Here is a 21359-nt window from a genome sequence, read left to right on the forward strand (position 1 = left end):
CGTTTTGAACCCTCCTTCACACCATATGCAAAAATCAATTCCAGAGGCACCAGGCCAATAAGGCTTCAGAGGAAAACACAGAACATCTTTGTGGCCTGGGAGTCTGCAAAGATTTCTTAAACAGGGCTCCAAAAGAGCCCACTAGGAAAGAAAAAGTTAGGTAAATTGGATTATGCAGCAATTAAGATCCAATTAGGAGGGCGAAAAGGCAACCCACAGAGCAGTTATTCACCAAGAGGATTTGTCCCAGAGAGGATTTCCATCCAGAATGGAAAGGAAAGGCAACCCCACTGAAAACTGACAAGCACCTTGAACAGAAGCTTTGCCTGAATGGCAAAAACAAAAACTGGGCTGGGCAGGTGGCTCACGCTTGTAATCTCAGTGCTTTGGGAGGCCGAAGCTGGAGGATTGCTTGAGTCTAGGAATTTGAGACCAGCCTGAGCAACATAGCAAGACCCCATCCCTACACACACATACACGCACACAAAAGAATATTAAAATACTGGCCCAGCATGGTGGCTCACGCCTGTAATCCCAACACTTTGCGAGGCTGAGGTGAGTGGATCAACTGAGCTCAGGAGTTCGAGACCAGCCTGGCCAACATGGTGAAACCCCATCTCTACTAAAAAAAAATACCAAAAAAAAATAGCTGGGCATGGTGGCAGACACCTGTAATTCCAGCTACTCAGTAGGCTGAGGCAGGAGAATCGCTTGAACTCAGGAGGTGGAGGTTGCAGTGAGCTGAGATCGTGCCTTTGCACTCCAGCCTGGGTGACAAGAGCGAGACTCTGTCTTAAAAAAATATATATCTATACACATATGTATATATAATATATAAATGTTTAACATGGTTATTCATCAGGAAAAACGTAAATTAAAACTGCAATGCAATACCCACCAGAGGCGAACAGGAAGGATGCTGCTTTGTAATCTATGGGGTGGCCTTTGAGTCCTGTGTTGTGTCATTACCCTCGTGGGGCAGCGTGGGGCGCAGGAGTGGGTGCCCTCCCCATGTCACACTGGTCTGTCAGGATGTGTTCAGGACAGCACTGGACACGGCCACTCCCAACAGTGTCCCCACCCTGCCGCTGACTCCATGGGTCCCTCATAAGGGAAGAGCCTTGTTTCCCCAAATCATCACCCAGCCCTGCTCTGGCAGCCGCCACAGTACCCTGGAAATGCTATGATTGTCCCATCTCATATAACTGTCACAGCTTCTCCCCTAACCACTGTGCTCCCCCTCCCCCATTGGGGACCCCCATGACCCCCGTGACCTGGGACAGCTGCCCCACTCCAGCCTGACGTGACCCCAGCTCTGCTAGGCCTCAGCATGGTTTTTTTTCCCCCATCGACCCCTATCCCTAAACAACCACATAGATGATTAGCCATAGATTCCGCAGCCTCTGGACACCTCCCCCTGGGGCTGCCTCTTTCCCAGGCTTGGGGGCCACGTGGCACCCCAAATCTCACAGGTCAGCACGCACCCTGCTGATGGGTTCCGAGTTATCCCCTCCACTGATGGCAGATCTGCCTCCAGAGTTTTCACAACTTAATTCCGCTGCACAAGTCCAGGGCGGTTCTTTCTTTCTTTCTTTTTCTTTTTTTTTTTTTTTTTTGAGACCGAGTTTCACTCTCATCACCCAGGCTGGAGTACAGTGGCAGGATCTCAGTTCAGTGCAACCTCTGCCTCCCGGGTTCAAGCAACTCTCCTGTCTCAGCCTCCCGAGTAGTTGGGACTATATGTGTGTGCCACCACGCCCAACTAGTTTTCATACTTTTAGTAGAGATGGGGTTTCACCATGTTGGCCAGGCTGGTCTCAAACTCCTGACCTCAGGTGATCCACCTGCCTCAGCCTTCAGGGGTTTTCTAACCCTGGTGCTGATCCCTATAGAAGAGCAGGGAATGCAGTGACAAATTAGAAGCAAGTCCAACATTGCAGGCAGCTGGAGTGCCCGGGGCTGGAGCGTGAACAGAATGGATGCCGAGCCCACAGGCAGCCCCCGAGGAGTTTATCACCTTCCGGAAGGATTTAACTCATACAAAATTCGCCTCACCGGAGGATGTGCGGCCCCGGCCGTTGACGTCCCCACGATGGCCACTTGGTGGCGCCCGAGTCCTCTGAGTGCGTGGAAGGGCCCTGGGAAAGATCGGGCCAAATTTTACAGAAATATTGGTGGAAAATGTGACCCAAGACGTCCAGCCATCCTGCTTTCATCTGCGTTTATGACAGCCCTGGAGGACAGCAACTGTCGGGCAAGACTCAGAAGCCCCACCGAGTGGACCACGTGGACTTCTACCAGGGCGTGTTTCAGTGGCCCTAACCCTCGTTCTGAGACACCTGCTGTGCCTGAGCCTCCCACCGCTCGCTCTGCAGCCTAAGAGTCGCAGATAACTAAACCGGATTCTTCCGAGGTAGGCTTTGCTGTCACCGTGAGCCGGATGTTCGCTGGGTCCACTGACCCACCCACCAAGGCACAGCGACCATCACTGTGTGAGCAGTGCACAGCGAGCCCGGCTCAGAGGCCGAGAAGCTGAGACTCATACAGCTGCCTCCCTCCCGCTGCACCTGTCCACTGCAGCACGCTCAGACCCCGCAAGGGCTGGGGTGCCTCCGTGGGGATACCTCTGAGATCCCAAAGCGCACCCCTGGCCGTGCGTGGGGGACATGCTCCTCATGAGGTGGGGGTGTGTGGTAGGGGTTCCTGGGGGTGCCCTGTGGGTCAAGCTAATTTGGAAACGCTGCCACAGCACTGGCCTCCCCACGTCCATGATGGTGCATTGAAGAAAGCAGCTTCACCCCCGGACACAGGTGGGCCTCATGACCATGACAACCAGCAGGCCCAGGGGGCGTTCGAGTCAAGAGGGATGGCGGACATAGGGCACCTCAGGCTCAGCCCCCATCAGGCCCAGAGCATACAGCAGCCAGGTGGGTCTCAGCCTCCAAAGTGTTGCTGACTTGCTAATGAGGAAGGAGGAAAGGAGGGAAGCAGGGAGGGAGGGAGAGGGGAGGGAGAGAACTGCCGAGCACACCTGCAAGGCAGGAGGTCTTGAAGGAGAATCCTGTCGGTCCCAGGTCCCACCTCCTTTCTGGTTCCTTCCGGGGTGACCTGCACACTGGGGTCCCGGCTCCCTTCCCGTGCCTTTCGGGGGTGGTCGGCCCGTCCCAGTGCTGTGCTCGCTGTCTCAGCAGAATTCTTTTCAGTTTGTTTATTTTTTCCCACTTGTTTTCAAAAAGGGTTCCGGCCTGGGTTTTCAGGCCTGTTTGCTATGGAAGAGCAGGTTCCTGGAGCACCGCCAAGGCCCATTGCCTGGATGGAGGCAGCTTCCACGCGGCACGTTTGGGTGGAAATGCCCAAAGGGAGAATCTGCAGAATCTGGAGCACCTGACACCCGACGCTTCTCGGGCTTTCTGCCCGTGTGGCCAGGCTTGGGCCGTGACTGTCTCCCAGGGGACCTCCATCTCTGCCCCACCAGCCTGGCCTTGGTGAGTGATAGTGGGGTCCCCAGGGGGCCATGGGTGTCCCCAGCACTGCCTGGGCCATGCTGGCTCCTATCCTTCACACCTGGGACGCGGGCCAGTGGCTCCTGATCAGCTCTTGTGTCTCAGGGTCGCCGGTGGCCATGTCGGCTGGGACATCAGTGTGGCAGGGGAGGGTGATCGGCAACTGTTGGGCCTGCCGCTCCTTGATGAGTGGACCCGGCTCCCTCTGCTCAGAGCCTGTTTCCCCTCTGCCCTCCTGCTGTCCCCGTGGGATTCCCTGAGTGGAAGAGGCAGGACCTGATGGCATAGGCTGGGCATGGGAGCTCACACCTGACATCCTGGCTATTTGGGAAGCTGAAGCGGGAGGATTGCTTGAGCCAAGGAGTCAAAGACCAGCCTGGGCAAAATAGGGAGACCCCATCGCTATGTAATTTTTTTTTTCTGGGGGGATGGAGTCTCGCTCTGTCGCCTAGGCTGGAGTGCAGTGGCACGATCTCGGCTCACTACAGCCTCTGCCTCCCAGGTTCAAGCAATTCTTCTGCCTCAGCCTCCTGAGTAGCTGGGATTACAGGCGCCCACCACCACACCTGGCTAATTTTTGTATTTTTAGTAGAGACGGGGTTTCACCATGTTGGCCAGGCTGGTCTCGAACTCCTGACGTCAAGTGATCCACCTGCCTCAGTCTCCCAAAGTGCTGGGATTACAGGTGTGAGCCACCGCGCTCGGCCTGCTAGTTGTTTTCAGTGAACATGTGTTCTCTCCAGGCCACAAGGTGGTCACCGTTCTGAGGCTGGAGGTGGCAGCCTCACAGGGTCCCCGTGGAACGGCTCCCAGCTGGCCGGGAAGGTGTGCAGATGGGGTGGGGAAGGAATAGCCCACAGCAGAGCAGTGGGGCTTCAGGGACTGGCTGCAGCCGCCACCCCACAGGCAGGCACGGGTATGGTCTTCTCCTCCTCCACTGGGACCCTGGCCTGCAGAAGGCCCCTCACCACGCCGACAGGGGCCTGTAAAATGCAAACCCAGCTGTATCCACCAACTGCTTCCACCATGCAGGTGAGCCTGCCTTCTGCCCAGGGGCCGGGAGCTCACGGGGCCTGGCCCAGCCACCTGGTGACTTAATGGAGCACCACCTACCTTCACTGAGCCCCCACAGCCCTGCACCTCTGAGACCCTCATGGGGCCTGGCCCGGCCACCTGGTGACTTAATGGAGCACCACCCACCTTCACTGAGCCCCCACAGCCCTGTGCCTCTGGGACCCACCCCAGCCGGGCTCGCTCGAGTAGGCGGCTGGGCTGTTGCTGGCTCCACTGGGCCACTCACACATGCTGTTCCTACCTCTGGAACACTGTTCCTGACTACACCCGTCACAGCCCCACCCCTACCTGGGTAGCTCTGTGTGGGGCCCCAGCCACGCTGTAAGTTCCAGAAGACTCTATGGACATCGCGTGTGGCCATCTCTCCCCATGCCCAGGGCAGCAGCCAGCACATCCTGGAGGTGCACACGGTGTGTACCAGGTGAGCTGATGTCTACAGAGCTGCCACCTGCCACTCTGCTGTCCGCCTGCATTACCAGGTTTCTGGGCCGTTCCCCCCGTTTATCCTTCAAATGAACGCAATCACTCTCCTCCTTCCCGCCTTTTCTCTGCTCAGAAAGCCCCCTTGCTTCAATGTCTGGGATCTGATGGGTAAAGCCCGATTTCACATTCAGCCCTTTGTGGTGCCACAGACCGTCCAAGGCCTGGTTCTGTCGGTCCAGCCCCACCCTCAGCTCTCAGCCAGGCCCCTGCACACTTTGCTGACCGTTATCAAGGTTGCTTCTGGGAACAAGCGTGTGGCTTTCTGAAGAGTGTGAACATTCCCACAACATCCAGAGAATCTCGAGTTTCCTCTTGTGCACAGAAGCAAACGTGTGCTCACGGTCACACAAACAGAAATGCGTCTGTGGACATGCATCACACGTGTGTGCTCACACTCACACTCATGCACACACACAAACTCAGGCACGCATGCTCACAGGCGCACGTGTGTGCACACAGGTCAGAGTAGCAGGAGGGCTGCCAGACCCCCCAGGCAGCCATTGCAAGGACACAGCGAGACCTCTGCTCAGCTCCCCCGACGGCCACTGCCCCACCTGTCCGGCTGCCATGGTCCAGAGACCCAGCTCACCCATGTGATGATATCCATTCTATGTCCCCAAAGCAGCTGGAAGCCGCTTGCGGGTGGAGGCTGGGAGACAGGGTCCAAGGCTCCAGGGGCAAAAGTACGGCCTCATCTCCAATGGTTCTTAAGCTCGTGGTGGCCACAGGCTCCTTGGGAGTTTAGGGAAAGCCATGGCCTCTTCCCAGAGAAACATGCAGAACCCCCATCAAGCGACACGCGATGGGGCTGAGATTTCAGGGCCTCAGGTGTGCCCTGGTCTAGATATCTCCTAGGCCCATCCCAGTCCCATGGGGGCAGCCCAGCCCCGAGACCCCACCTGACCTTATCAGCAGAAGCTGATGTCAACCGAGGCTGGAAGCATCTAGAAGGCCCTGGCTCTGTGTCTAGAAGGCCCTGGCTTGCCACATGTTTTGATTCTGGCGGGTTGTGCAAGGTGGGGAGGGAGCTGGTGGGTGAGGAGCCTGGGCCTGTTCTCTTTGGGCCACCCTGCCTCTGAAGCAGTGCATAGAAGCTCCCGGGCGAAGCCATTTATCCACCCCGCAGCCCGATGTCCCCGCAGCCCCACGTCCCCAAATGGCCATGATCAGGGACGATGAAGCTGCAGCCCCTCAGCGTGGGGCTGGGCCTGGCCTGGGCCCTGCGGTATGACAGCCAGACTTCCATCCTGAGCAGGAGGTGCTCTGGGGGTTCTGGCGGGAGGGTGCAGGGGGGCAGCCGATGTCCCCTGAGGCCTGTCCTGGAACCCTGCCACCCCACAGTACACTGTGCACCCCACGGCACTCTGCAGGCGGAGATGCTGAGGCACAGGACTCCTGCTACACGGGGAGGCGGCAGTGAGGGGGCAGCTGAGTCAGGCCCGTTGTGGGCACTGCACCGAGAACTCACAGGGCTCTGAATGTGCTCACAGAGGGGACCTGCAGAATGGAGAGGGCAGGAGCCATGGGACACTTCCCCTCCCTTCTCTGGGCTCCCCTCGGGGTGGGGGCCACCTGAGACCTCCCCACGGGCTGGCCAGGGTCCAAGCAGGGCTCAGAACCTGGGGCCCTCGGCCAGGCCTGCCTACCGTGTTCCCCACAGCGACAGACTCAATGGCACCAGGTAGGAGAAGACGCAGGGAGTCCCCACCACACCCTCAGCATCACCCGTGGCCAAGGGGCCACACCAGGCTGGCCAGCCCAGCTGCGGAGGGGGTTCGGAGTCAGCGGCTCCCAAGACCCCGGCCCAGAACATGACATGAGAGAAAGTGCACACCCGCCCTGTGCACGCCCGGCCCCCATCGTTGCTGCAGCCCAGGACCTGGGGAGGAGGGGCTCAGCAGGGCTGCCACAGGCTGGACACCGGGCCCTGCTGCCTCCAGGTGGAGGGGTCATGACACTCCCTCAAGCTCTGTGTCACCAAGGGCCTTCATTGAGGGCGGAGGCGCCCCCGTGTCTGTGTTTCATGTCAGACATCAAACTCCTGGAAAATGGCAGCTCGAAGGCCTCCTACTCCTGGGTGCGACAGGGGCTCTGATGTCCGCCTACCCTGCCCCCAGGTCTCCACCTCTGCACCCCCTCCTCCCCTGGGAGAGCCCAGGGCTGAATCCCCGCACCCAACCCCTTCCCCCTGGGCTTCCCCACTGCTTATGGCTCCCCCCATGCCCTGAGCCCCCAGGAGGGCCTTGATAATAGGGCTCAGGGCCGCCCGTCTGAGCTGCTCCCCTGGAAGGTGGGATGGCAGCCCTCGGCTCCTCCTGGGCGAACCCAAGGCTGGCGACCTATTCACACCCCAGGTGACCCTAACAGCGCCAGCTCTAGCAGGCACGTCTCACAAGGAAGGCTGCTTCTGTTTTAGAAAAAAACAAAGCACATGAAAGAATTCTACATGGGAGAAGACACCCAGGGGACTACACTTTGATCATGAGTAGAAGTGACCGTGGCTCCCAGGTGGCTCACATGGGGGTTGGCGTGAGCTAGTTGATGTAAATGTGACCTGGTGGGAAGGTTCTGGAAGGGGCAGTGAGGCGAGATGGGGCAGGAATGAGGAGATGACACCACAGAAATTCAAAAACCCGGAGCAGTGGCTCCCCAGCTGCGATTCTCAGACTCCCAGGGTCCCGCACACTCGGGCAGGTCGCCTCCCCACCAGCTTAAAGTCCGAGACAGGCGGGGTTGTTGGGGGGAGGCTGCTGTGGGGAGGGGCAAGCCAGGGTCTGGGGTGCACATAAGATTTCCCTTTGGAAATAAAAGTCACGGTTGGAAATTTGAGGAACAGATGGAGGTGAGCTTCACGCTCCTGGGTGCTCCATGGACGGTCGTCCTGTTAAGCCAGGGCCTGGGCTGGGTGAGCCTGAGGCACAGAGGCACTGAAGGCAGGATTTGCTAGAGTTAAGAAGGTCCTTCCATCCCCTCCTCCATGCGTCTGGCCTGCCATCCTTCTGACCTAGAGAGACACAGAGAAGGAGAGACAGAGAGAGAGAGAAACAGAGATGGAGAGACAGAGAGACAGAGATGGAGATACAGAGACAGGCAGAAAGAGATAGACAGAGGCAGAGAGACAGAGATGGAGAGAGACAGACAGAGAGACAGAGACACATGATGTCAGTGGTCTGGGTCTGCGCCCGTGGTTTGGATCCTGGGCTCCAGGTGCCCATCGAGGACTGAGCTGTGAGGGAGATGGGGATCGGGGCTGAGCCAGCTGGGAGGGGCAGGGCACACTGGGGTGGGAGGTGGCCAGTGGATCCCCACATCCGTGAGCTGTTCCATTTTCTGTCATGGAGAAGGGCAAAAACGATCTCACTCTCATGGCTGTGACTTTGCCACGACTGACACGGAAAATCACAAGGGAGGCAGCCTCCCTGTGGCAGAGGCCCGAGGTAGGTGCTGCTCGACCCCTGGACAGGAGCACCCATACCGGGACAGTGGAAGGAGAAAAGGAACAGAGTCCGGGGGGTGGGCTGTGAGGGTCAGGGGCTGGAGCCCCCTCCCACGGGCTGGTCTCCCTCCATGGAGATGCCAGGGTACCCTCTTCACCTGCCATCCTCGTCACAGATGGTTTTGGTCGCCTGTGACCTCCTTGGCACCCCACCCCCTCAACCCCATGCACCACCTGGTGCAGCCCTGGTGGCCGCAGGGATGGCTGCGCGGGTGAGCGTGGGCAGCAGGTACATGAGACCCGCACACCTACAGAAGGCGTCAGGAAGGGACAGCATTGGGGGCCGCTTGTGTAGCCTCAGGTCTTGCTGGAACCTGAACTGTAGCAGGCTGTGGGATGACCACACTCCCCGATAGGAAATTCACCCTGAGAGCACGCGTGCCGAGAGGCAGCCAGGAGACCAGGGGCTGTCCAGGGTGGGTTTGGCTGGTCCAGGGCTCTGCAGAGTCTGGGGCTGGGCTGCTGCTGCTGTGGGCAGGGCTGGGGGGTCAGGCCACTAAGCTCCTGCAGTGACTTTTGCTTTCTGCTTTAATCCACAGCAAAGTGCACAAACTCCAGCTGTGGGTGAATGGACCCCTGCCCCTGTCCACACCTGCTGCTCTGGGCCAGCGGCCTTTTCCACCAGAAGGGACGGGGTCTTGCTCCAAGGACAGCCCTCCCAGTGCAGTCCCCAGTCCATTGGGCCAGAGGCCGCTGGGCGGTGCTGGTTAAAGATGGCTGGTCCAGGGCCTGGCCTCAGTCAGAACATCCAGGTAGGAAGGGAATCTTCAGACCGAGGAAGACCCTACTCTCTCTACCCAGGTGTGCAGGGCTCACAGGGCAGGTGGGGACCCTCTAGAAGCTCCCACTGAGGTCTCAGGAAGAGCCACAGCCTCCTCCCACCCCAGATGGCATGAAACTGGCACCCAGTCTTGGTGCCCCTTGCCTTGTCTCCAGTCACCCCTTCTGTCTGCCCCCTGCACACACAGCCCTGCACACATATACACTTGCACACTCACACACCCCTGCACTAACACTCCTGACTTCACACTTGCACACACACATCTGCACTCACACCTGCACACACCCCTGTGCACACCCCTGCACTCACACTTGCACACACATCTGCACTCACACCCCTGACCTCACACTTACACACCCTGCACTCACATGTGCACACTCACACACTTGCACATGCACACCCCTGCATTCACATCCCTGCACTCACACTCCTGACTTCACACTTGCACACACACATCTGCACTCACACCTGCACACACCCCTGTACACACACCCCTGCACTCACACACTTTCACACACATCTGCACTCACACCCCTGACCTCACACTTGCACATACACCTGCACACACGTGCACACACACACTTGCACATGCACACCCCTGCACTCACGTCCCTGCACTCACACATGCTTGCAACACACCCTACACTCACATACACCTGCATACACACACCCCTGCACTCATACACTTGCATACATACCCCTGCACTCACACACACACCCCTGCACTCACACACATCTGCACACACACACGCCTGCACTTACACACATCTGCACACACACACACCCCTGCACTCACACACATCTGCACACACACACCCCTGCACTCACACGTGCACATACCCCTGCATGCACATATACTTGCACACTCACACACACCTGCACTCACCCCTGCACACAGATCTCAGGCTAGCACCTGGACACCAGGGAGGATGGGAAATAGGGGAAGGTGCCCAGAGGCAGAAATCACAGACCCAGGGCAGCAGCTGGGCCCTGGAAGGTCCACAGGGAGTGCTAGGACCCCCTAAGGCCCAACCAAACAGGCCGACTTGAGACTGAGTGTGGCCGCTGTTGAGTGACGTCCTGCACCCAAGCTGCCACCCCTGCGCTGAGCCCTACCCAGCCGTGGCCGCTTCTGGAACCTGCATGCGGAGCTGAGCCAGTGCAGAGTGGGGCCTCCCCAGGGCACAGGGGGCGTGGGCAGGATGCAGGATGCTATATCGGTCCCTGGCCCCTTGACTCAAGCATGGCCAGCTCAGCGCTGGAGGGTGTGTAGGAGCCCAGACTGAGTCAGCCATGGGCGGCAGCTGCTCTGTCTTCCAGGACATAGGGGATGGGCCTGAGGTCTCCTCAGGCCCACCTGAGTCCCTGTGCCTGTGGCCAGGGGTGGGGAATGAGACTTCATCTTCTAGCCTGGCCATTACCAAGGCTGACCTGGGAGAGCTGCCTCACCCTGGCCTGCTGATGGAAGCCTCCAGAAAGACCCCACAGATCAGGCCAGGCCCTCCCCAGCCAGGGCTTCGGAGCCTCCCTGATGGGCTGGGTGCATTTCCTGTAAACCTAACCGGACCCTCAGCCAGGACCTCTGGCTGGGAGCTGACTTCACAGCGAGCTTATGAGGGGCAGACACTCGACTAAGCTCTTTCCTTTATTACCTGACTCCGTCCTTGGAGCACCCTGCACAGACCATGGCATCCCCGCCCGCTCTCCATCTTTGGAGAGAAAGCAGAAGCTCAGTGGGTGGAACTTGGGACTGGCCACATTCCATGATTGGGGGGGGCGTCACTCCTAGAGCTAACCCTGCAGCACCAGCCCAGAGTAGCCCCCAGTGTCCATTTAAGAACCCTGAGGCCAAGCCAGTGGTCATCCTGAGGCCAGCTGTATTCCCCACACCAGACCCCAGACTCCCTGGAAGCTGGGACCTGCAGCGGTCAGGCAGCCTCTCCTTGGCCCCACGCAGCCCCAGGCAGGAGGAAGGAGGGCAGGGCGGGGGCGGGGTACAGAGGCAGGTGCCACATTCAAGGGCTGGCAGGCTTCTCTGTGCGGCTGCAGCAGAGAGGGAGGGAATGCGGAAGGGGTACACCACAGGGGCTTTGTTGCCTGGAGATCTGCACTTAATCCAGATGGCAAAGGAGGACCCAAAGACGGGCAAGCAGGGAGCACCTGACCCGACCCCACGCTGGCCTCCGGACACGCGAGGGCAGGAGGATGGGGCAGGAGAGAGGCTCATGGCGTGGCCTGGGAGTGGCTCCAGGGTTGGAGAGAGGGGGCTGGTGGGAGACATTTGCAGTAAGCAGGAACAAGGGGCAGACGCCCCGTGACGGTTCAGTGCCTGGAGTGTGCCGAGTGCCATCCCAGAGCTGGTCTGTGTCATCCCCTCCACCCTCCCCACACCCAGGCAGGCCCCACTGTGAGCACGAGGTGAACAGGGATGTGAGAGTGATCCTGGCATCCGTGGCTCCAGCAGCCAGTGGACAAACACACTGGGGGCCAGGGCGCCTGGGGAGGAGGGGCTGCAGGCCCGAATGAGCCCACGTCCTCCTCTGCCCTCTTCTCAGCCTCCCTCAGGCCACAGGCCTCATCCCAGAATCCAGGACAGATGTGTAATGCGGTTAAACCGCCCCAACGGCCACTCCACACCCAGTCCAAACAACAGCTTGGCATCACTTTAGACACGGGGTGGTGCTGGGAGGCGGCGTCATTCCTGGGGTGAGATTGCGGAACTTTTAGGTGGCGGGTGGGACAGTGGGGTGGGTCCGAGCAGCGCAGAGGAGGGAGCTGGCTGGGGACGCTCTCCCTTCCCCGGAGTCATGGCCCTGGAGAAAGGTCCGCTCCTGCTGTTGGCCCTTGGCCTGGGCCTGGCGGGTGCCCAGAAGGCTCTGGAAGAGGTGCCGGTACAGCCAGGCTTCGATGCGCAGAAGGTACGTGTCATGGGTCCGGTCCCCAGACTCAGGCCTGGGAAAAGGGCTTGAGTGGATATGAGTGTCACATTGAGGAGGTGCAGGGGGTGGGGGCAGATGGGGGGGCCGGGGTTCGGGTCCTGCCTGACCCCGCAGCAGCTCTGGAGGGTGAGCTGCACCTGGGTCCAACCCAGGCGGGAGCGGGCTCTGTCCTCCTGCGCAGCCGGCACCAGCGGCCACTAATTAACCTCGGGGCCTTTCCCTCTCTCCTCGGGGACTTTCTCTCTCTCTGGGCTGTGGAAGCTGCAGCACAAGAGCAGTCGCAGGAGAAGGCTGCAGGGTGGTGGCCAGAGAAGCAGAGTGCCCAGACACTGAGCCCAGGCAGGGAGCAGGGTCCCAGGGGACACAGCCGAGCAGGGGAGGGTTCACCCTGGGTGACATGAAGAGGCCAGCCCCGGGTACAGAGAGGGTCCCAGTTCCTCCTCCCTGTGTGGACCCTGGGGTCCCGGTGCTGCTGGTGGGAGTGCAGGGATGGAGGGACACCCGGCACAGCACCAGACCCTCCCCTCTGCCCTCTCTGGCCAGGGGAACAGAGCTTGGACAAGGCAGGGGCAGGGGTGCGGGGCTGAGGGAAGCGGGGGCAGCAAGTGGGGAAGGGGATTGGACAGAGACCTGAGACAAGGGGACGGGAAGTGACTCTTCCCAAGAAGGAAGCATGGCTTATCCTCCACCTGGACCCACAGATGGGCCAGGAAGGACCCATCTAGACCTATAGGGACCAGGAAGGGGGAACGTTTGCCAGTGCAGCCCCCTGGGAGGGGCACGACCACCTGCTGACCATGCTCAGTGCCAAACCTGGGGCCTGAGAGTCCAGAGGGTGGCCTGCTGGGGCTACACAGCCGGGCACTAGCCAGCCTCTCCTGCCCCGGCCCACACCCCTGCAGGTGGAGGGGGTGCCACACAGCCGGGCACTAGCTGGCCTCCTCTGCCCCGGCCCACACCCCTGCAGGTGGAGGGGCGCTGGCTCACCCTGCAGCTGGCAGCCAACCATGCAGACCTGGTCTCCCCGGCCGACCCCTTGAGGCTCGCTCTCCACTCCATCCAGACCAGGGATGGCGGGGACGTGGACTTCGTGCTATTCTGGAAGTAAGCACGGCTCCTGCCGCCCCTCTCTCAGGCCCTCATTCTCAGACCCAGGGACCCCCAAGGGACAGTGACAGTGTTCAGAGCCAGAGCAACACATCACACCAAGCTGAGGCCCAAGACCCGGCTCCAAGAGGGGTAAGCTCGGAAGCTGCCAGAGGCAGGCAGGCAGGAAACACACAGCCCGGCCCCGGAGGCCATGTCCAGTCCCAGCAGACATGCCCACTGGGCCATGGGCCTGTGTTCCAGCTGTGAAGGAAGCCCGGGTCTGGAGTTTTAAATGTGCGATCTCCAGTGTTTGAAAGTTTCCTAATTCCCAACACCCTCTCGCAAGGGCCACAGCCACCCCGGGCCCACGCCCCTTCCGGCCCCGATGTAAGCCTGGGAATCCTGAGGACGGCTGCACTGTCAGCAAAAGAAAATCGGCCCTGGGGACAAGCTACGCTGAGCCCAGTGACGCCGACAACGAGCTTCCATTATTCCATCTGCACCCACAGCTCATTAGACCCACATCCTAGCAGACGCTCGGTCATAGACACACCGCACGGTGGCCTGCAGAGTCCCGGGGTTGGTGGGCACTCACCCCAAATGAGAAACTGAAGACCCCAGAGCAAGGGGCATGGGAGTGGAGGGGCTCTGTCTATGCACAGAGGCAGGAGCATGGGGGCGAGGGACCTCTGTCTATGTACAGAGCCAGAGCAAGTGGGGACAGGCAGGACAGTCAGGGTCCCAGCCCCCAAAACCTGGAGCTCAGAGCCAAGGCCAGACTGGGACCAATCCATTCCAGGAGGCTTGGTGTCATCCCAGAAATGAGGAAGACTCCATTTCATCACTCCAGTCCCATCCCCAGCACCCCCTGGGCATCGCCTCCTCCTGGCTGCATGACCCTGGTGCCTGTGCCAGGACAAGGCTGCCCTTGAGCCTGGGGAGCTGACGCCCCGGGGAGGACACGAGGGCTCTCAGCTGGTGGCAGCCCCAGTGTCCCCTGGTGGAGAGCCCTGAGAGGGCCACCACGTCCTGGGAAAGGGCAACAGGACAAAGATGGAGGCTGACCAGGCCCCGGTTCCCTTCTCTTTTCCCAGAGGAGAAGGGGTGTGTAAAGAAACAAACATCATCGTCCATCCAACCCAGTTGCAAGGCCAGTACCAAGGCTCATGTGAGTGCCCCTGTCCAGGATCCAGGCTGGGCTCTGAGTGGGGAGGGGAGAGCAAGGGACGCTCGGACGCCCAGTCCTGGCCGCAACACTCAGGAGGGGCTGTCGGCTTTGGGGGAAGACCGGGTGGGGGAAGGAGGCCGTGCATCCTCTTGGTGGCATTGCACTGTCCACAGGGCATGGGGGGTCCAGGGCCTGGGGGACGGAGGAGAGAGGCATCATGCATCATCTGGCCCGGGGTCTCCCACAGTTGAGGGCGGCAGCATGCACGTACGCTTCGTCAGCACCGACTACAGCAACCTCATTCTTTACGTGCGCTTTGAGGATGACGAGGTCACCAACCTGTGGGTGCTGCTGGGTAAGTGGCCAGCTCTCCCCAGCGCTGGCGGATGCGGTGCCTCGGACCCCAGACAGGAGGGAGGAGCTGCCGGACACTCCCGGGTCTGTGCGGAGACTTGCCGTCCTGTCTGGCAGGGGGCATTCTGTGCAGCGTGTTCTGAGGGCACAGGCAGCCTTAGGCCGAGATGCAGCTGAGCGCTTCCTCCAACACGTGCCCCTCAGGGAGGGTGTCCCCACGCAGGACGTGCACTGCGGGCCTGCTACGAGGCGGGCACTGCTCTGGGCGCTGCACTGGGAGCTTGAATTATCAGTGGATAAAACTAAGAAAACACCTTCCTTGTCCTCCTCCTTATCAAGCAATGTCTCGGGGTCCTGTGGGGCCCCTGAAAGTAAAAGCACCATGCGAGAAGGGCTCGAAGGGCACAAGGGACAGAGTGGGGGACATCGAGGGGCTGCCGTGTCCTGAAGACAAGGTGGAGATACATAGGGCACAGGGGACAGAGTGGGGGACATTAAGGGGCTGCAGTGTCCTGAAGACGAGGTGGAGACAGATGGGGCTGGGGGCATTTCAGGGCAGAGGACCAGCCGGAGCCCAAGCCCGGGATGGGGTTGTGGAGCGGGGCAGCAGCAGCCGAGAGTCCCCAGGGCTGAGAAGGTCAACGGGGTGGCAGGGGTGGCACCAGGCCAGAACTCGGGACCCTCTGGGGGTCTCCACTGAGGCAGGCCAGGCCTGACTCCCTCCTTCCAGGGGCACTTTACCTGCTGTGCTCAGAACAGACCTGTGTTTAGAGGAGACAAGGTTGGGGCCAGTGCAATCAGAGCTGGCCGGGCCTGGGAGGTCACAGAGGCGATGCTGCCATGCTCCGAAGAGCCCCCAGCCTGTGTCGTGGCAACTTAGTGGTGGGGTGGCCGATGCCCAGAGCCTCTGCCTCCCGTTGTTCTCCGCAGAGGAGGAGGAGGACAGAAAAGACAGAGGCTCCAGGCCTTAGCCCCTCACTGTCAGCCCCTCTGATTCCAGCGAGAAGAATGCTGGAGGACCCCAAATGGCTGGGAAGATACTTGGAGTATGTGGAGAAATTCCACCTGCAGAAAGCCCCGGTCTTCAACATAGATGGTAAGCACAGCCCCCCCAGTCATGTCCTGGAGCCGGACGGGAAGAGGGCCTGAGGGTCTGGGGCCTCGTCTTCCCAGCCAGCACCACTGAGGGTGTAGCCCATCCCCACTCCCCTTATGGCCAGGCCTGTGCTGGCTGCTTCAGGGGCTGCCGGATCTCACCAGCCCCACGTGACACAATGATATGGGCCCAACGCCGTCTCCACTCTACAGATGTGGCTCAGAGAAGTTCAGTAACAAGGCCAAGTTGCACAGCCAGGAGGAGGAGCTGGAAGGGATCCAGATCTCCAGCCTCCTGAGCCAAGTGCCCAGCCAGCCTCTCCCTTCTGCTGCCTCCCAACGCATCATTCAGTCAATCAACAAACACACGGGCCAGGCCTGTTCTGGGAGTTTGGGATTCACTTAGAACAAGACAGACACATCATCCAGCCCTAGTGCGGGTTACATTGTAGCAAGCATTGTAATTACCTGATTTGATAAAGGCAAGGGCTATGGGGGTGGGAGTGGGGGCTGGAGCAGGGTTGGGGGAGCGTGACCATGCTGTGTGAGCACGGGCAGCCAGAGTGGGTGGCCCTGAGATGAGATGAGATGAGATGAGGGAGGAAGGCTCCCTGGAAGATGGGTCATGCAGATGGAACAGGAGCCAAGCAGAGGAGGGCAGGGATGAGATCCAAGGCTGAGTGGGGCAGTGGGTGGGGCCTTGTGGGCCCCCAGGGGGACTGGGTTTCCACAGAGCACAGGGCCCTGGCAGGACACAGCCAACATGGGGAGGCAGAAGGCCAGGTGATGCCAGGGGAGGGACGGCTGTTTTGTGCTATGTGATTATTTATTGATTGATTTCAAAATGAATGAGTGAAGTCCTCAGAATCACCACCTTTTTCTTTTCTGCTCCACAGGCCCATGTCCCCCACCCTGAGCCTAGGTCTGGCGGCTCTGGAGTCTTCCTGCCTGGGCCCCTCACCCCTCTGCTGCCCTCAGCCTCCCTTCCACCTCCTTCACCTTGGCTTGTGGCCTGGACTGTCCCCAGGTCCCCCTGGAAGCCCTTTTGCATCTCAGGGACTCGAGGAAGCTCCCCAGCCTGAGCCCAACTCTGCCCCTCCCCTGGTCCCCTCCCCTGCTGGGAAGGCCTCTTCCCTCTGTGGGTATCCAGGTCCTGCCAACCACCTGCCAACCAACAGCCGAGGGCCAGCAGCCGGCCCCAGCCTGGCCTGTGGGCTTGGAGCACACCCAGGGTGGTGAGGAGGGGGCACATGGCCCCCTGAGCTCCTGCCCACAGTGCCAGACGCCTCCAAAACATCCACAATGAGTGGAGCACTGTAGTCCCAGGTGCCTCCGGTGAGCACCCCAAGAGCTGCTGGGGTGGCCCCCAAGTGTCCTTCAGGAACATGACCCCACGGAGTCTGTTCTCAGATTCCAGCTCCCCTCCATTGTGACCTGCCTCACCTGGGTCGGCTGGGGATCCTCCAGAGAGGCGGCCTCCATGCTCCGTGAGCAAACGCATATGTCCCCACTGAGGTGGGAGATCCCTGAGTGAGCCCAGCTCCAGACCCTGCTCCCTGTAGAAGCCCAGCGGGGCTGCCAGATAAACACAGACGGCTGTACCTGTGTGGCAGGTGAGACCAGCCAACGCCCACTCCTCAGAGCCCAGGATTCTGAAGGGCGGCGCCCGCTTCTGTTCCCAGCGAGCCAGGGCCACCCATCGGCAGGGCAGGCTCTGAGGAAATTGGGTCAGGGACTCAATACTTGTCGTCTGGAGCTCCCAAGACAGGTATGGCCAGAGGCTGCTCCGAAAACGCCTCCAGTGAGGCCTTCTCCCTCTTCTCCCCCTTCTCCCCCATCTCCCCCTTCTCCCCCATCTCTCCCTTCTCCCCCATCTCCTCCATCTCCCCCTTCTCCCCCTTCTCCGCCTTCTCCCCCATCTCCCCCTTCTCCCCCTTCTCCCCCTTCTCCGCCTTCTCCCCCATCTCCCCCTTCTCCCCCTTCTCCCCCTTCTCCGCCTTCTCCCCCATCTCCCCCTTCTCCCCCTTCTCCCCCTACTCCTTGTCCCCCGTCTCCCCCATCTGCCCAGTCTACACCTTCTCCCCCGTCTGCCCCTACTCCCCCTACTCCCCCATCTCCCCCTTCTCCCCCTTCTCCTCCATCTCCCCCTTCTCTCCCATCTCCACCTTCTCCCCCGTCTCCACCTTCTCCCCCTTCTCCCCCTTCTCTCCCTTCTCCCCCACGTGGGAAAAACACAATGGAACGAAACCCAGAGCTGGTGGTGAAGCTAGTGATGAAGCCCCATGGTTCTCCTGCAAACCAACAAGCCCAGCTGGAAAAACACAAGGAAAAACGACAATCACAAAGCACACGTTTAACAAGAGGTTTATGGAATTTGTGAGATCATAAAAAATAGCCTTCTCTGGGGCCCTAAAATGACCAGGATAAATAGCAACGTGAGAGTGCTGTGTCTCTCTCAGCATCATGGAGTTGATAACCTCAGGTTCACCCATACACTTGAGCAATTCAGTTACTCTTCCAGTGGGATTTTTCCTCAAACTGTAGATCTGAATCTAAAATTTACATGAAGGAATAAAGGTTTGGAAACATTTTTAAAAGAAGCGTCATGCAGATGGATCTACCATTCTATCCTAATATAAAACAGCAATGTTGAGAAGCATGTGACATTAGCTCAGGGCAGAAGAACAGCAGTGAAACTGGGTATCAAGTCAAGGAATGAACCCGAATATATACAACAACTTCATAGATGGTACAAATGGCCTGTCCTAAAAAAGCATTATTTATTCAATAACTAGTGTTGAGGGAAATGGGCAAGACAGAAGGGGAGAAATAAAATTAGCTATCTCACCCTATACATTATCTTAAAATTCGTTCCTGATCAATTCTGAATAAAAGGAAACCTTGAAACTTCTATACTTTCTGTAACTTGAGGATGGGGTGCCTACACAGACAGTATCAACACCAGGGGAAAGGATGAGAACTTTAAACTCGGCACATCAAAGACGTCATCAACACAATCAAAATGGAAAGAACAATCCGAAATTAACATTTGCAGCAAATGTGATGAAAGGTTCATATCACATATGTAAATACATATGTAAATCAAAACTCCTTGAAGGGCCAGGCATGGCAGCTCATGACTGTAATCCCATCACTGTGGAAGGCTGGGGGCCAAATGATGACTTGAGACCAGGAGTTTGAGACCAGGTTGGGCAACATAGCAAGACCCTGTCTCTACAAAAAAAAAAAAAAAAGAAAGAAAGAAAATTAAAAAAAACCTTAACAAAAAGAAGCCCCAAACAAAAAGAAAATAAAAAGAAAAAAGAAAAAAAAATTAGCTGGGCATTGTGATATGCATCTATAGACGCAGCTACTTGGGAGGCTAAGGCTGGCAGATCCCTCAAGCTCAGGAGTTTGAGGCTGCAGTGAGCCATGATATCACACCGCTGCACTCCTGCTTGGGCAACAGAGTGAGATCCTGTCTCTAAAAGGAAAAAAAAAAAGCACTGAGCAAAAGATGGAAAAAGGATATTTGCACAGATCAAAAGGCTGATTAAAAGAAGGTTTGACTTCATAAGTAGTCAAATAAAAAAAAGAGAGGCTATTTTTGCTCATCAAATTGGCAAAATTAAACTTCTTTTAGAAATCAATTTAGCACCCACCATAAGGGAGGCACACGCTGGCTGGTGGGGACAGATGTTGGCTTTTCCGGATGACCTGGTTTCTAAGTCTCCTAAGCAGGCTTGCCTTGGGACCTGGAAGTTCTCAACATTGGCAAGCTTACCTGTTGTTCTGCCATGCAAATCAAGACATTTACAATGCTTTAATATTGATTCCATAATTTTTAAAGATAAAACTTCAGCAGCCTTCAAAGTAAGTCTTCTAGCCTTATCCATAAATTGGCAGGAAAAAAAAAAAGTTTTGTTTAGTTCAGTACACCCCACCCTTTCCAGATCTAGCCCAGGTATTTACTAATACTGTATATATGGGGTTTGTGGCTAATGTAATATCTATTTTCATCCTTTTGAAACTTTCATAGATTTTTTTCAAAAACTGAGAGCTACTCTGTGAGATGCAAGAATGAGTCTCTGAAAAGATCACCTTCTTTTAGTCAAAGGAGACGACAGCAAAAAAGAGGGAGGGTGAGCTAAGCCTTGACAGGTTCTTTAAGGCAGTCCCTGGCATGAACTGTGCATGAGGGGGAGGCTGGGTGAAATAACAAAGGGGACCCTGAGGTGGTAGCCCCAGGTCTCATTCTGAACCCAGGGAGGCTTTTCTCAGCCTCCATCTTCCATCCCAGGAAACGGAGGTCGGCGCTCCTTGCAATCTGGTGTTTGAACTGCTGTTATTTTTGGGACACCTCCCGGATTAGTTTGCTCAGGCCTCCGTAACAGAGTACGACTGACTGGGCTGGGCAGCGTCAACAACAGCAACGTGCGTCCTCAGAGTCCTGCAGGCTGCAAGTTCAAGATCAGGTGTTACAGGGCTGGCTCCTCCTGAGGCCTCAATCCTCAGCTTGCAGACGCCTCTTCTCCCTGTGTCCTCACGGTCGTCCCTCTGTGTGTCTGTGTCCTCATCTCTTAATAAGGACGCCAGTCCTGTGGGATTAGGGCCCACCTCAGCGACCTCATTTTACCTTAATGACGTCTTTAACGGCCCTATCCCCAGACACAGTCACATTCTGAGGTACGGAGTTAGGACCTCAGCATAGTAATGGGGTGCAGCATAGTAATGAGGTGGGCCGTGACACTTACTAAAGCTGTTCACAGCTGCCACTGCCCACGGACTCAGGAACACTCTCCCTGTGTGACACACAAAGCGTCTGGTGGAGATGCTGGCTCCCTGACCACCACAGAGCTCAGGTGACCGTCTTCCTTGTCACTTTTAGCACCCTGAACATGCACTCCTAGCACACAGCCTCAACCTCTGCCAGAGTGTGGGCTGCCAGGGACACAGGTGTTCCAAACTCTTTTCTATCCCTGTCTGCGTCTGGCAGAGCATCTTTACCACTGAGCTCAGTAAATATCTTTTTTAAAAAAATAAAATACCTACAGATTTTTTTTTTGAGATGGAGTTTCACTCTTGCCACCCAGGCTGGAGTGCAATGGCTCAATCTTGGCTCACTACAACCTCTACCTCCCAGGTTCAAGCCATTCTCCTGTCTCAGCCTCCTGAGTAGCTGGGATTACAGGCATGCACCACCACACCCAGCTAATTTTTTGTATTTTTAGTAGAGATGGGGTTTCACCATGTTAGCAAGTCTGGCTGGTCTCGAACTCCTGACCTCAGGTGATCCGCCTGCCTCGGCCTCCCAAAGTGCTGGGATTACAGGCATGAGCTACCACAACCGGCCAATACCTATAGCTTTTTAACAAAA

At 57.8% G+C, this 21359-nt stretch overlaps 1 protein-coding gene across 2 annotated transcripts; it reads left to right on the forward strand.

Annotated features, from left to right (window-relative positions):
* Positions 1-12087: 12087 nt before the first annotated feature.
* LOC129044151 (beta-lactoglobulin) lies at positions 12088-17882 on the forward strand. 2 transcript variants are annotated; one of them, XM_054501826.2, is made up of 6 exons: positions 12088-12255; positions 13244-13380; positions 14460-14533; positions 14781-14888; positions 15888-15983; positions 16879-17882. In XM_054501826.2, exons 1-6 carry the CDS (start codon positions 12145-12147, stop codon positions 16896-16898), a joined length of 546 nt encoding a protein of 181 aa, XP_054357801.1. In that variant the 5' UTR covers positions 12088-12144; the 3' UTR covers positions 16899-17882. The 2 variants fall into 2 exon arrangements, with proteins under 2 accessions (XP_054357801.1, XP_054357802.1); XM_054501827.2 differs by lacking the exon at positions 13244-13380 and adding an exon at positions 13412-13515 and having other exon boundaries at positions 12125-12255.
* Positions 17883-21359: the final 3477 nt, after the last annotated feature.

The sequence above is a fragment of the Pongo pygmaeus genome, chromosome 13, assembly GCF_028885625.2.
Source record: "Pongo pygmaeus isolate AG05252 chromosome 13, NHGRI_mPonPyg2-v2.0_pri, whole genome shotgun sequence".
NCBI lineage: Eukaryota > Metazoa > Chordata > Mammalia > Primates > Hominidae > Pongo > Pongo pygmaeus.